The sequence below is a fragment of the Eucyclogobius newberryi genome, unplaced genomic scaffold (assembly GCF_026437365.1).
Source record: "Eucyclogobius newberryi isolate DKJ021-1_F unplaced genomic scaffold, fEucNew1.0.hap1 SCAF_10, whole genome shotgun sequence".
Lineage (NCBI taxonomy): Eukaryota > Metazoa > Chordata > Actinopteri > Gobiiformes > Gobiidae > Eucyclogobius > Eucyclogobius newberryi.
This window is the reverse complement of record NW_027315724.1, coordinates 16704438-16720965: the sequence shown is the minus strand read 5'-3', so window position 1 is coordinate 16720965 and position 16528 is coordinate 16704438. Positions and strand designations below refer to the sequence as shown.

At 38.3% G+C, this 16528-nt stretch overlaps 2 protein-coding genes across 2 annotated transcripts in view; one reads left to right on the top strand and one right to left on the bottom strand.

Annotated features, from left to right (window-relative positions):
• Window positions 1-16528, bottom strand: part of sln (sarcolipin) — a 420868-nt gene that overhangs the window by 28524 nt on the left and 375816 nt on the right. The gene's annotated exons all lie outside the window — the stretch shown is intronic.
• On the top strand, window positions 307-15574 carry cwf19l2 (CWF19 like cell cycle control factor 2). Its single transcript, XM_072461898.1, has 20 exons — window positions 307-454; window positions 2337-2447; window positions 2523-2654; window positions 2762-2866; window positions 2944-3063; window positions 3274-3367; window positions 3694-3809; window positions 4814-5111; window positions 5208-5351; window positions 5629-5851; window positions 6747-6858; window positions 8972-9076; window positions 9279-9401; window positions 9501-9638; window positions 12782-12994; window positions 13608-13724; window positions 13807-13962; window positions 14038-14118; window positions 14934-15035; window positions 15274-15574. Exons 1-20 carry the CDS (start codon window positions 362-364, stop codon window positions 15412-15414), a joined length of 2724 nt encoding a protein of 907 aa, XP_072317999.1. The 5' UTR covers window positions 307-361; the 3' UTR covers window positions 15415-15574.

The window sequence follows — 16528 nt, the reverse complement described above, 5'->3', positions numbered from 1 at the left end:
CCATTCTGGGATTTAAAAAAAAATTCAATAATTTTTAGTTAAATTCCAAATATATTTATCTTGACTGCACTTTAGTTCAATAAGTCATCCAACCTGTCATTGGCACTTTAAGATACAAAAAATATTATAATTATGTTGGTAAAAATCACTCATTATACTCTGTTCAGCTAATAATTACCACAAAGTAATATGTTGACTTTGAATTTGATATGAAATTTACTAAATACCTTCAACAATTGAACTTAAAGTAATTTAACCTCAATAAATGATTAGTTTCACATTGTTTATCACATTCACAGTTCATCTTATCCATGCCCCCTACTTTTCTTCACGACATCTTCTCCTTCTTGACGGCACTGTCATGGCAGCGTACGGCAGCAGCTTCGAGAGCGTGAGCAGCATCGAAGAAAGAAAGGAAAGCAAGAGACAGGCTCGTCAAGAGGCAGTAGACAAGGTGCGACTGGCTGCTTTTAGAATTAATATAGATCTGGGCGGACTTTCATGCATGGGAGTTCTACTGATCGTCACAATTTGCCTGAAACACAATGGTCAATGCTAATAATGCTAATATGCTAATATGAAACTTGTGCCTCTTTTTCTATTCAAACATGCAATTTTATTTAATTTTTTACAACCACCTGATTATACATGTGCTATTGCTTTCGAGTGGTGTAAAACTGCACAGGAAATTACAGAACAAACGCGTGTGGAGGCAGATGGAGTCAAAGTTACTACACTGTTGTCTGCTGCTAACATTACAAATGCACACGGTGTTTTAATACCTCTTTATCTTGTTTTACGGTGCAGCCTTGTTGACATTGTTTATGCTTGTGTGAACACGAGGTTTTGCTGTGCTCTGTTTATTGGCTGCAAATATCTTATCTGTCAGACTCAAGTCAAGGCAGGTGACGTTAGGGGCCTTTTATTTACTTTTTCTGTATGACACGCTATCAGTGCTGCTTTTATGGCATAGCAGTAATTATGTAGTTATATATGCTAGATCTGAATTATTTTATAACACATATAAATTGTTCCTAGCCTTGTGGTCTTGAGTACGTCCCAAGCTTTGTTACACACTCAGGGAGACAACTGAATTGTTTTACTGTATTAGTGAATTGTCATAGTTAAGTGTTCTATTCTATTATTATATTTTCAGGGGCCCTGTAACTTCTATTTTGGAAACATTGACCGAAATAAACATATTAGATAATCTAAAAACATATATTGTTCTTTGGATAAACATTTTTTTTAAAATTACATTGGATTATAGTTGGGGAAAAGTAGTTCCATTACTGAAGCATAAATCATTTCAAAAATACCTTTTATATGATGCAATACAATACAACTTTATTCCAATCTTGATAGTCCTCTAAAAGCGCTACAATGTAGTCATTAGTCATTCACTCCCCACATACAGCACAGTGCATGTGTTTGACTGATTTAAGCAAGGTTGTTACTCTGTGCCACGTACACCATGTTCATTCTTTCACAAGGCGGATGAAGTGTCTTGTGTCCTTGGGCAACACACTACTTAACCCACCTTGCCTTCATTGTGTATTTACACTCACTATATTTAAATGCACAGAGAACTGCCAAGTGCGCTAAATGACCAAACTCAAACTGTTTTTGCAAACCTAATGTTCCAGTTTATATGCTGCTAAAATAATTGCGAACAGGGAGACGAGACAATCAGGGTAATCTAGTATTTTAGCACTGGCCCCAAAATTTTGCTGATTTAATTTTGTATAAAAAACAACATTCAAACATATATATGTCACCACATTTTCGTCAAACATAGATTAGCAACATGTATTTGTGCACCTTTCAAATGTTGATAGTTGTACGGGAGTATTACAATATTGATTTAAATCCAACAGAAATAAATGTATTTGTTATGGTTTATGTTATGTATCAGACAAATGTCAAGTTACTACTACCCCCAGCAGTGCAGAAAAAACATTTCATACCTTACCTATTTGGAAGTTTACAACATACTTTTTTCCCTACACCTAACACAGCTGTTTTTATTAATTTTTATTATTGTATTTTCTCTTTCTCTCTTTCTCTCTCTTTCTTCTCTCTCTCGTTCTTTCTTCTCTCTCTCTCTTTCTTCTCTCTCTCTCCCCCTCTCTTTCTTTTCTCTCTTCTCTTATTTTTTTTATATATATATATATATATATATATATATATATATATATATTAAATATAAATTATAAATATAAAAAAAGAAAATATTCAAAACAATATTATTGATCAATACTGTCATGCCATTGGGCATTTAACATATGTAATAAATAACTTATGGAATAAATGTCACCATGACTTTTACTTTTCAGGCTCGGCAGCAATATGAAAAAGAGGAAAAGCGAAAGGAACTGAAAAGGCTGAGAGGAGAGGATACTTGGATGCTTCCTGAAGTTAACCAACGGCTGCAGGAACTAGAGGAGGTAAAGATTGATGTTTTTCTTTCTCTTCTGCACACAACCTGGTATTTAAGTTTGTGGGACCTGTAAACTTCACAGGAATCATCTTTAAAAAAGAAGAAAAAAGAGAAAAAATCAAAAAAGAAAAAGGAGAAGAAAGAAAAAAAGAAAAAGACCAAGAAGGAAAAGAAGACCACAGAGGCGGGGGATGGATCTAGTGACAGCTCAGAGGTACAAAAGTCTTGATAAAATTACAAATTATTGTTGTTGTATATTGTTTTAATCATTTTTCAGCACATGTGTTTCACATTTATCTCATTGTTTTCTTTGTAACCCAGGACTCGGGTAATGAGTGGGTTGAGGCCCAGTCGTCTGTTAAAGCCTGGAAAGTTCCAGATGAGTCCAAACCAGAACCCAATCCTGGTGCTGGACAGAATGCACAAGTAATATTGCCAGTAAATTATCATGTGGTGTGGTCATGTCAACTGTAGGAGATGATAATTATTTCTTATTTTTACAGAGAGATGAATGGATGACATTTGATTTTCTTGCCATGAAAACAACATCTACGGCCGAGAGAAGAGCAGAGAAAGACAAGCAAAAAGAAGAGGAGAGAGCTAAGGCTGAGGCAATTGAGAAGGTATATTAAAGTTTTGCTCTAGTTTCACATTTTCCTTTTTTTGGATGTCGTTAACACTCATGTGAATTGTAAGTATAAGACTGACTGTCTTTCAAGAATACCAACTACCCGAGTTACACTTCTAAAGAACAATGCAACAGAGGAGCCTCTCTGATAATCACTACTTGTTACGCTTGGTTTTGCATTGTTTAATTAGAATGTGTTCTCTAGGCTGGCCTCCACAAATTGGAACTAAATCCCTACTGGAAGGATGGAGGAACTGGTCTACCCCCAGAGGAGACTGCTAGAACAGTGGGCCAAAAAGGTACAACTCTTTCTGAAGTCTGTCTATTAGTTAGATAACAGTTTTGTGCATAATTTTTAATCCGTTGGTGTTCACAGATGAATGCACAACTTTAATTTAAAATCCAGGCATTGAGGGATTATCTTTTATTGCCCTGATGTTTTACGGAATAAAGAATAGATAGGTTTTATATTAACTTGAATACACAATGGAACATGGAGCATATTTTTTAGCACAGTTGAAGGGCATTTACTATTTCAAGTACTGTGAATGTAATTTTAACGTTTTCATAATTTAGATTCACCATTTCAAACCTGGAATCCCTTTTTTGTTCTTTGTGGCCGTAGCTTCCGTGGCCAATGATGGTGGCCTGAGCTGGCTGAGAAAGAACTACCAGAGGATGAAGGAGCAAGCGGAAAGGGAGCAACGCAGCCTCAACGATGTGGTGTCGGAGCGATACGGGGTAAGAACTCGCCACAGCATGAGCCAAGGCAACTGCAGTCCCCAACTGTAGCTGTGATGTACTTTTGTACTTTTGACTGGCATTACTATGGCAGGACATGCAGGTGGAGCAGGCAATATTAAGTTTAGAGTCAATAGAATAAAATAGTTGCAGTTGGAAAACCACGAAGGCCGCCGTTTTTAATATTTCTCTTGTCTCAAATGTCGGAATATATGAACTTAAACAAAACTAGCAAATAAAATATTGAAAAGGTTTTTACAATCTTAATTTGAACATTTTAGAAAAACTGTTTGCTTCCTAAAATCGTGCTGGAGCTAAACTTGATCTTGCTGGTTTAGAGGTGGGTCATATTGAGAGAAATGTACCGGTATGTATCTTTTATTTCTTAGGAGTATCCCAATAACAGATATTATCGTTATTGTTATTCCCATCCAACAGGAATGTGTCTTTAAAGGGTTGAAAGTTTAAGGGTGACAAAAAGGGAAGGAACATTACTTGTTATTGTTGAAAGTTGAAACATGTTTTTTTTTTTATCTGCGGATTTTGAAGCATTCTCTACTATGAACCACTGTGGTGCCATAAGTTCGTTGGCAGTTCAGTTATTTGCTGATTTTAGAGTCAATTTAAACCACATTTTTGTCATTGTTTGGTTTATTCCTGCTTTCGACATTGTTTAACCCTGATTTACACCTAGAATAGTTCTGATTTAGATCTGGTGATACTATGAAGGCCAAAGATTCCCTTAGGAGGTACATAGTTTAAGGACCACTGCTATAAACAATATACTTAATATGCAAATTTAGCTTATCTTCAAAACAAGATTCACTATATTTTTAAAAATCTACCCACCTCTACTCTGCGTTACTTCCTTGTCATAATTATAACTTTTTACCATTTTTATCTTGTCCGACAACTGGCCACCCTAATGTTACATACAGGTTTATAGTTCATATTTAATAGTATTCAGTAACTAATTGAAATCCCATAAATGTTCTTCTTTTTAGTCAATGGAGGACTTTCAACAGAGACTTGCCGCAGCTGAAAAAGCTGTTTATGGGGAAAGAAGAGGAGGAGAGTCTTCAAGGCGAGGTGGATGGAGAAGAGATGAAGAGGACAAACGTAGCGGGTCAGACAGAGAGCGGTGGAGAAGAATGGACCGAGACTCTTCACCAGGACTATCAGACCAGCATAGAGACAGAGACAGGGACAGAGACAGGGACAGACGCAGGGAACAAGACGACGACAGGTACAGAGCAAGAGAGAGGGATCAAGAGAGGGATCAAGAGAGGGATCAAGAGAGGCGTCGAGACAGGCATCGAGAGAGAGACCGAGACGGGGGTCAAAACGGGGATCGAGAGAGGGATCGAGACGGGGATCGAAAGAGGGATGGAATTGGAGAGAGAAATGGGGATAGGGATAGAGAGAAAGTTAGAGAAAGGTGTCATTCAGCAGCCTCTGGCAAAGACTGGAGTCAACCTCTCTCTTTGGGATTGCTGAAGGGCAGGTTCCTCAAACCTTCAGATGAAGATGTCATGGCTCCTGGTAGGTTGATCAAGCAAATCAAATCAGTTGTTTCTAGAGATGTTAGGAGTAATCTGTGAGAAGAATAAGAAAGAATACATTTTAGAGTAATTTCATCAAATTTATTCTCTCAAAAAGTAATTTTAAAATGTTGGCTGTTTCTTTCACTATTTAAAATTGTGATGCTTCTACACAAAGTAGTTGTGACACTAAAACTATAATTTATTGTATGATGTGATTATTAAAGAATTGCTCTAATAGTTTAATATGTTTTAATTGTTCTTTTTTGTTTGTGCAGCTTCAGACCATCGCCGTCCTCCAGCCAAATCATCTTCCGTTTTCCTAAAACCCAGCTCTGACGATGAAGACGCTCACACGTCCACAGCTCCTGCTTGGATGAAGGGAAGCAGCTCTGGGACGCGTCGTCAGGAAAAGCGTCCTGAGAAAGAAGAGAGTCCTTTGACTGTGCCTCCTCCTGAAAACACTGCAACTGTGGAGAAGAATGCTACTAGATCAACCAGGTATTTTTCTGGTGTGGTGTTGTGTTTTTGTTCTGGAAACACTAGGTAATGGTTTTAGCAATGGACACCAATGTTTGTAGTAATAAATTACATTCAGGTACGTCAATATAAAAATGTACAATCTGCATCCAATGTTATTAAAAGTATAGTTATGATTTTGTGGGGACCTTGTAGAAAAGATTATACCTAAAGTCTTTAGAGCTAGAATTATTGGAAATTTAAAAAAACATTCAGAATACAAACTGTTTTTGTTTTTACTGCTCATGCTCTATTTAGTTTTTTTATTTGAGCCAGACCTAACTCTGGAGATGGGTCCTTCTTTCCCAGCGGCATTGCACCATGGGTCAAATGTAGAGTACAAAGCTCCCTATGGGTAGAACAACGTTTACCTTTACTTTAGACCATGGAGCTTTTATTGCTAGTTTTACAGCTCTAATTTCCGCCAATATTTTCCACAATCATAACCATGTCACAAGTTTTTAATAACACATGACTGTCAATAGCCTTTTGACTGTAACATGAATGCAAACAGACTTTAGTCACACTCCAGTCTGCTGCAGTATTGCTGGGCAGATGCATTAGGCTGCTGTGTTTTGGCTCATTAGACTGAGTTGTTTGGGTAAACCGGCACCAGAACCCCAGCAGCATGAAACGAGTGTGTGGCACAGCAGCAGAATGAAATGAGTCTATGAAAAGTGTAATAGCCTTGAACGACACTTCCCAGCCTGCAATTCTCCTCCTCTCAGGCGCGCTTGTAATAATCTGTTTTAGGGTCCCGGCTACCAAATCAACCATAACAGATAAATACTGTCACAGCTTGAAGGAAATATGTTAATGATGAAATACTTAATTTATAATATCCATGACATTTTGTGTATTTTATTTCCCTTTTTAGCAAAAGTGAGAGTGAGTCAGAAGAAGAAGAGGAGGAGGTTCCTTTGCTGTCTGAGGAGGAAATGAACAAACTTGGAGCAAAGTTGGTGAAAGCAGAGCTTATGGGGAATATGGTAAGTCTGTCTTTCACATCACTGGAAGCCACATTTGAACATTATCCACACTTTTAAAATGTTTAATGATTACAAATTTCATTCTTTTGGCTAAAGCTACGTACAGACCGCCGCGGCCTAATCGCGCCCCACGCAGAATTTGAGCGCGTGTACATTTGAAAGGTTTACGCACCGGACGCGCGCTATCGACGCCCCGGCCACTGTACACAGGCACGCGTATGGCGCGCTTGAGCTGTCTGCGCACATGCGCAGTAGAGGTGTTGTCGCATGAGCAGTGGAGCTGTTTGTTCATTGTGTAAAATGGCGGATATAGAGAGCGTTTTTGGTTTTCAAAACTCTCACACGGAAGCGCCGGGCTTGGTTCTGTCTCTGTATTCCACCGTGAATATATCGTACAGCTCCTTTCTCCCACAAACAGCCACAATCAGTCTTTCGTCTGCCATGGTTGACGAGCAAGGAAAAAGTGGCGCTTCTTGGGGAATTCCACGGGGAATACCGGAAATGCGAGGGGCAATACGTACGTACGTACGTACATCACTGGAGCGTCAGCTCTGATTGGCTGCTGCGGCGGCTGCTACGCTTCAGCTGCCAGAGACCTCAACATATCTGAACGCGTCGTGTAGCCGCTTTCGTCGCCTCGACCGGCTCATATGTGCGCTCAAAGCGTCGAGAGCGTAAAAAAACGCACCAATAGCGCCGCAAAAACGAAGAAATCGTGCCGCGGATAATGCACTACGTGCTCGACGCGCGTTTACCATAGACTTTGAATGTAAACTGGACGCTTCGGCCGCGGCGGTGTGGACAAGGCTTTAATGGTTCAATGTTAAATCAGGATCTGTTGTTGCAGTTTTCTTCATTTTCTTAAGCCTTATTTACTCAACGATCAATAAAATATACAAAAAAATGGCCACGTCATTCTGCCTCAAAGCATATTGCATGAGTGTATTTGAAAACACACACTCACTCAAGCTTTAGAATAATAAATAAATGAAATTTAGTGACCGATGCATCTGTTTTTAGACCCTTTGCACGTCATCGCTGGAAAGAATTTCCGATAATCCCTTTAATTTGACGTTGGTCCTTTCACCCCCATCTTCTCTTTTCAGTAACCTCAAATACTGACTTTATTTTGAGGCTAACTGGCTGTGGATTTTTGTTTGCCATTGTAACATACATTTGTACTAACTGCTCGGAAGCTACAGTTCGAAGATGCCGCTTAGAACTGTGGCACTGGAGTAAACGGTGTCTTTTGTAGGTGGAGTGTGCAAGGTTCTTACATAAATTACTCAAAGCAAATAGTTCTCAGTTACGCTAGGAACGGTATAACTTTGACGAGCCAACAGCCATTAGGTCACACGGGAGCCTCGTTTTCTATTGCTGAAAGTTTTAGTTTACCAAAAGTACAAGCCTGTGGTAAATTTATTATGCATCGATTATAACTATTGACAACTAAAAAAAAATGAAAATCCTCCATACAACCTCAAAGTATGACTTCTTTTTATCTTTTTAAAAATATAAAATTATTAGTCTTCTATTCTAAACACATTTGACTTTATGTTAGAGTAGTTTATAAGAGCTTCCATAAATGTATAGCCTTTATTGATCCATGCACTCAACTGGTCCTGTCTGCCTTCACGTGTCAGTGTTAAGAGTGCTATTGGGATCTTTTATGGGGAGTGTTAAAGGGCTGTCAGGGCACACGCACACACTCACACACACTCACACACACTCACACACACTCACACACACTCACACAGACACACAGACACGCACACACGCACGGACATTCTACGACATCCAGTGGCTCCCTACACGATAAAGCAATCACACTCGTATTCCCAGACCTTTCATGTGGATGTGTGTTAAGTGCACTTGACTTTTGCGTCTGCATCTATTGATATTTTCCACACCGGACCTGTGAAAATATTCATGTTTGTGTTTTTAATAGCTCACATTTAAGCCTTATGATTCATTTCATTTTCGAAATTATTCCATTTGCTGCAACGCACACTTGTATTACAGCTATACAGTGCCATCTACCGGCATTTATTTTGTATTGTTTGTATGTGTAAGTGTCCTTTTTTTAATATTCCGGGTTTTGTAAATATTCCAGGTTATGATTGAGAGATTGAAATCCCAATTGGATTCTGCTCGAAAAGCAAAAGAGAGCTATGCAGCCAGAAAGAAGTTACAACAAGAGATGGCCAAAACCGATAAGGTGACAAAAATGCCATCTGTCTTACATTTTACAGCACAAATGTAGCGCTTTGTCCATTATGGGAGGGTTATTTTACAGTATTTTATTTTTTATCTTCTTAATATAGTATTGTTTTGTCAGTTTGTTTTGTTCTGCTGTAACAAATGCCAACCACATTTTCCCTTGCCGAGTATATCCTACTCACACCAACTTTGTTTCATAGACCCAGAAAAGTGAAGACCAGGAGGTTGTACTATTTCGAACCGACCAATCGGGTCGAGCATGGCCTGTTAATGCTCCGTCTGGACCTGGGGAGCCCCATGGGGGACGCCGGAAGAAGAAAGCTGTAAGGATAAAGCAAAATGACATTGATTTCTTGATTAAGTAAGGGAGGAATGCAGTGTGAGGTGATGTCCTTTTGAATTCCTCTGTCTTTGCTCCACAGATTGAAACCCATGTTGATGGTGAGCGTGTGAGGTATTTCCAGAATGATGACAACATGGATCTGCGGGAGATGGTCCGCAGAGAGAAGATGAGCACACCTCAAGACCAGAATGCACTCTACTCCCGAATGGCTGCTAAGGTGGGCACGGTTTGTTAATTTTACCCAAAAGTGACAAAGTACATCTGTCAGACTTAGTGCTGTATTTACAAATGGAAAACATTAATATAACAAATAACAAAGTCCCAATAGAGTTGCCATGGTGATTAAAAAAGGACAAATGGTCTGTCCATGGTTTTTCTTTTAACCATTTCTTTACCAACTCTCAGAAAGGGGCTAATGGGGTTATGGGGCTCACTGAGTCACTCGGTTAGGGCACTAACATAATGGTAAAGAATACTCCTGGAGTGAAGAGAACATGCATTTGGACCACAGAAATGGAACAAAACATTAACTTGCACAATAAAACAGGCATGCTTATAAAAATACACACACGTTCAGCACCTACAAAGAGTGTCACTAAAAAGACATCTACAGTTACCATGGAAAAGTGTCTATAAATATCCCTTCTAATCACAGCTATAGATTTATGATCTACAAGAGAGCTCAATCCTTCTCCATCACACTAGACTTTCTTCACATGCCCTTTTTCCCAATCTCTTCCATAAATCTGACCTTATTTTTTTAACCATTGTTTTTGTGTTTTCTTTGTTATATTGTTATTTGGTTCTAAATTCATATTCATACAAATATTCAATACATTAATATATATATATATATATATATATATATTAATGTATTGAATATTTGTATGAATATGAATATATATATATATACATGCATCTTATGCATTAAAAATGTATTCCTTTTGCAAAGGTCTGACATTTATAAATAATGTGTATCTGGAAACAGGAAGCAGTTACACGTATCAGTTTAGTTAATAATACAGCTTTTGTTCGAACACTCAATACCTGGATCTACATAGACTAAAAGTGTCACAAACATTACTAATAAAATATCCAAGGTCTTGACTTTCTCTACAGCTTAATTTTGACAGAATAGAAGTGATTGTTTGAAAGAATCATGATTTAAATGATAAGTCATATAATGGAGCCGTCCTACTTTACTTTGAGCACTCTTCTGCGGCCATTGCACTGACTCCTTACCTCCCGCCCACACAGTCAATAAAATGGTCTCATTTTCACTCTCACTCACTCCCACACACACAGTCATGCACACACACTCGGGCCAGGCCTGCCTCACTCTCACTTTCTCACACACTGATTTGAACCTGTTGCTGGTCGCTATGGTGATTACACTCAGACAAGGGCATGAGACAATGTGTTGTCCTGCATGTTAATGCTATACCCTTTGCAAATCCAAAGGAGCAGATACATTCAAGCCTTAAAACAATTGCAGCTTTGTCAATAAACCCTGAGCACTCTTTCTTTGGATTGCATTTATCTTGAGAGCCCAAACAATGGTAAATGATGCTTTTACATTGCCCAAAGCTGCTCCATCAGCCCCTCCGACCACCTTCGCTCACACACATTTGTTTATACAGAGGCAAGTAGGGTGACAACGTGTCTTGCCTAAGCACACAACGACTGATCTGAGCTGGGACTGAACCATTGACATTCTGGTTATTTGGCCACTGAGCCACTGCTGCCCCAACTACAATTACCTACGCAAAAATATTTATTTAAAGATAAATTATCAATGGATTTTCACTCCATCCAACCAAAGTGTGTTAGTTTAAATTTATAAATTAATTCAAATAAAACTGTCAGCTGTTTGCCCAAAAGACACTCTATTGACCCACAAACTTTATCTATTGTTACGCTTGATGGTAATATCATTGACCAAGTACCCCATTACAAATACTTGGATATCTGGATCGATGATAAACTCTCCGTCAACAAACACATGCAAGCCAGATTGTCATTCTTCTTTAGAAATAAAACATGTTTTCCTCTTAATTGTAGAAACCCGTTAATCCAGGCTACATTTCATCCAGTGCTGGATTATGGTGACAATTTGAATTGATGTGCAACCAACTTGATAAATAATCAGGCCAAATGTCTAGAGCTTTATAAATAAACAGAAGGCAGCGCTGTTCTCTTCTTGCATCCAATGATTGTCATTATACTTTAGAATATAATTCAAAGTGGGGAGTTCTGAATCCTTCTCCTGTTATGAACCTTAGAGCTGAATGAAGAGTTAATTCATTAAATTAATTATATATATATTTAATTAATTAACTCTTCATTCAGCTCTAAGGTTCATATATATAATTAATTTAATGAATTAACTCTTCATTCAGCTCTAAGGTTCATATATATAATTAATTTAATGAATTAACTCTTCATTCAGCTCTAAGGTTCATAACAGGAGAAGGATTCAGAACTCCCCACTTTGAACTATATTCTAAAGTAGAATGACAATCATTGGATGCAAGAAGAGAACAGCGCTGCCTTCTGTTTATTTATAAAGCTCTAGACATTTGGCCTGATTATTTATCAAGTTTCTTCCACATCAGTTCAAGTTGTCACCGCTTGAGGTCTCAGGAATTGTTTTTCTTACAAACCCATCGTGTCAACACAGAGACAGGAAAAAGGCCTTTTGTTCCCTCCCTGTGGAACAAAACACAGATACTTTTTAAATGAAATCATTGTATGCCTTTCAATGATTTTAAAGAACTGATCACGGACTACCAGCAGTGCCAATGCACTTGTTTTATATAATTTTATCTCATTGTATAAATGTTTTATGTATTGGTTAATTTTATTTGATGTTTTATTTGTGTTTTTTTGTATCCTGTGTTTGTCTGTTGCCTGTATGAATAAATAAAATGAAAAACGAATATCTCCAAATGTAATAATAACAATGGAAAAGACATAATGAGGCAACACAATTGCTGTTTCTAATGCAATACACAAGTGCACATTGTCTGATAACCACAAATGTGCAACACTGTTTCCATTGTTGGGACCAACAAAAGGCACAAAGAACTTGCTTCTCGGGTCCTTGTGGTTGCATCAGTAAGAAACACTCTACTCTTGATTGCCGGAGGCTCCAAATCAGACTTTTGCAAACGTCTTACCAGAGTTTCAGTGCAGACTAATAAATTATTGACACAAAAAAAAAACATTTATTATTATTGCTTAACTGTTGTGCAGAACTTCACTATTAAAATGCTGAAATCTTAAAGCAATATTATTTGTTTTATATACTGTACCAACTGGCTCTTTTCCCCCCCATGTTTTCGCAAACGGCCTCTTCAGATGATGGGGAAGACAGACGGAGATAACTACACGCTGGATGACATGTTTGTGTCTAGTGCAGCACAGCGGGAGGGAGAGGGCAGGGAGGAGGAGAGGATGAGGAACCGCGCCATTGGGGAAACTAGACAACTAGCTGCCTGCATGGAGAAGTGCAGACACTGTTTCAACAGCCCCGAGCTCCCAAAGCACCTGGTAGTGGCTCTGGGGAGCAAGGTAACGGAACTCAGATGTATAAACCCTTTAAATGTCGTCAGAATGTTAACAAATCTGTAACGGAGGCAACTGGAAGTAAAATAAAGTAGACTATAATACATTTTCAATTACTAACTGACATATCAAAATGATTATCTTTTTGACATCAGAAATAATCAGAACATTTGCATAATCGGGATGGAAATGTCAGTTTTCTACTGAACTTCAAAAAAAGAACAATGTATGGAATAAGATGTGATATATCTGTAGATGAAATTAAAAACTATTGTGTGGGTCAGCATTTCAGTAAAATAGAATTTTCAGTAAAAATCTGGATTTTGTCTTCATCAAAAAGATAAAGAAATAGTGACCAATAAAGTACAATATTAAATGTATTTAAACCAGGCTCTGATATCGCTCACATATCACATTGCCAAAAAAATGATTTGTTGATATTTGCACAATAAAAGGTTCTTCTTTTGAAATCACATTGTTACAATTCACTTTTGCCTCCATTCTGGAATTTAGAATTCGAATGGATCTATAATCATACAAGTTGGAAGATAAAACATTAAATTAAGTTTGTGTTGGATTAGTTGTGTTTTCCACAAATAGTTATGCAACCTGTTTTTAGGCATACTTGAGCCTGCCTGCCGGTGTGTCCATGGCCGACGGTCACTGCCTCATCTGTCCTCTTCAGCATCACTGCTGTGCCACTGGAATAGATGAAGACGTCTGGGCTGAGATGCAGGTGAGCCACTACTTTGTTTAAAACCTTTTGTTTAATTGACTTATTTGAATTCATGAATGAATTGAATCACACTTTTTTTTAGCTTTTCCGACGTGCTTTGGTGCGAATGTTTGAGTCCCAGGAATCGGACTGTGTCTTCATGGAGACGCACATGAACCCAAGGAAAAGATACCACATGGTCCTGGAGTGTATCCCACTGCCTAAAGAACTGGGTGATATGGCGCCTATATATTTCAAGGTAATTCATTGAGACGGATGAAGTTTGCTTTTACTTGAAGTTGGATCCATTTTAATTCGTTTTTTTTTTTTAAAGAAAGCCATCATGGAATGTGATGAAGAATGGGCCATGAACAAGAAAGTGGTGGACCTCTCTTCAAAAGACATCCGCCAATCTGTACGTTTCCTCTTCGTCTATAGTTACTTCAATATTTCCATGTGTAATTGTGCTAAGAGTTTTGAGAGCTCTTCTAGCTTCTAGTCTTAAATGCGCAATGGAAGATTTTTCGGCGATTTGAGAACGCAGGCGGAAGTGCACATGTGCACTCCCCCGTGCGGACTGATACAACACACACGTGTGTTTGTTTATTAGCGACGGATCGCATCACATCTCTCGTCTCCGTAGATTTCCGTCTCTTATGAGTCAGCTCGAACAGTCTTTCTCCGTCTTCATTTTGTCCAGTACACTGAGGGAACTATATTATGATAGATCAATGCGCTTAGACACGCGGAAACGTGCTGCTCTCGGGGGACGAGCCACACGCGGCTGCAGGTGAGCGGTAGGTGCGTTTTATGATTGATACACGCCACGAGAGGAAATAAGACTCAGATTTGGGCCAAAAAAATCGTCCATTCAACCTTTAAGTCTACCAAGGTTTTTTTGGTCCACTACATCCCTAATGTATTTGTAAAAAAGAGTTTACTTAAAGTTGACTAAATTGATATTTTTATTGTGCTGAATGACAAAATGCATTGGAATTTCATGTCAACAGTGCCCTTAATATCAGCAAACTATTCATAAATAACTAGCTTTTTCAGCAGATTCAGTCTTAATGCAGCAGGTATTGTTATTGTAAATATTAAATAATAGAAATATTGTTGCAAATATTGTCAAGCAAGAAGTCCAGATACAGCATGTTGCTGTAAAGGTATTTGGAGTACAGTACAGTATGTATTTGTTATGAACTGTACATGTTTTGCTCACTCTGAAAGGTTCCTCGAGGACTCCCCTATTTTGCCGTGGACTTTGGAATGCAGGGAGGGTTTGCTCATGTCATCGAAAATGAGAAGAAATTCCCCCACTACTTTGGCAAGGTTAGTCAGTCTGGTGTGTAGAACACTGTATTTTGTGTGGACAAAAGCACACTAGTTTAAAAAAAGAAAATCAGTTACTTATCAAAAGTAAAACTAGTATTGAAACTAGATACAAATGGGAACAAATTTAGTTTAAAACCACACAATAACATAAATAAAATAATGTTTGTGTTGAAAATGTCTATTTGGTATTGAGTATCAAGCCTAATCCTTGTGTGTTTGCTGTCGTTGTCCACAGGAGGTTGTTGGTGGTATGATGGACTTGGAGCCTCGTCGTTGGAGAAAATTGATAAAAGAAAATTTTGATGATCAGCGGAAAAAAGTCCTTCAGTTTGCTCAGTGGTGGAAACCATACGACTGTACCAAGACTGACGCCTAGGATTTGGTTAAAGGTGCATCATGGAGCTTTTCTGGACTGTTTGTGTTCATGGAGGAGTTGTCGTTTTGGCTGGCACATTCCACACTTAACTTTATATCAAAGCAGGTAATGCCACCAGCCCATGTTACAGGTCAGATCTGTGGAGAGTATTGTTGTTGTTTTAAAGAATGTGTAGATAAAAACAGCTATAATTGAATGAATGCAAGATAGAAGTGTACATAATTCTGCCAATGATTCTAATAAATTGGTGATTTTATGTAGGGATAGACATTGTTTATATTTTTTATTTCTATTGCTGAAGAGTGTTTTTTAAACTTCCTATAAGTTATCTGTCCTTTTCCTCTGTATCTACTTGCGTTGCAACAACAATGAAATTTCCCCATGTGTGGACAATAAGGGAACGTCTTATCTTTTCTGAAAGGCTGTCATTTGTGGTTGAACTATGATGCATATTTTTTCAGTTCTTCCATCTGCCCCACTCAACATTTCCCATCTCCTACACACAGGACTTCAATAGGAAGCCTGTGGGCCTGATGGTTGTCTCAGCTGTCACTTAATTTGACCTGCTTCCACTGTCATCATAGCTGTGAGTGTAGACATACAATACACTCGTACACTGCGCACATACGCTCTCCTTATGAGCAATCAAGCAGCGTGCCCTTGTGTGCGACCTCATCATTCTTTACAACCGTGCTATTGGCTCTTTGATTAGCTCATCACGGCAGAGGCCCACCTAATTTTCAGGTTTCCTTGTCTCACCATATGGTCCTCGAGTTCAGGTGCTTGTGACAAACAAAACGGAGACATTTCACTGTCTTTTCTACAACGTTTTCTTTGTTGGTATAATATTGGCCATATGGTTCTGGTTTATCTGAATTTGATGCATTTGTTATATCTACTCCATACCAAACTCACCACACACAAAATTAATACTGCATTTCTCTTTGTATGGTGGTCTTGCATTTTACAAATTTCACCATCACTTACCATTTCCATTTAAGGTGTATTAGTAAGACAAACTAAAACATGACAAACCTTTTAAATAGTCAAATTATAATCTAATTGTTTGTTAGCCATCGTCCAACATGTCTTTTCTAACCCACCGCAGCATACT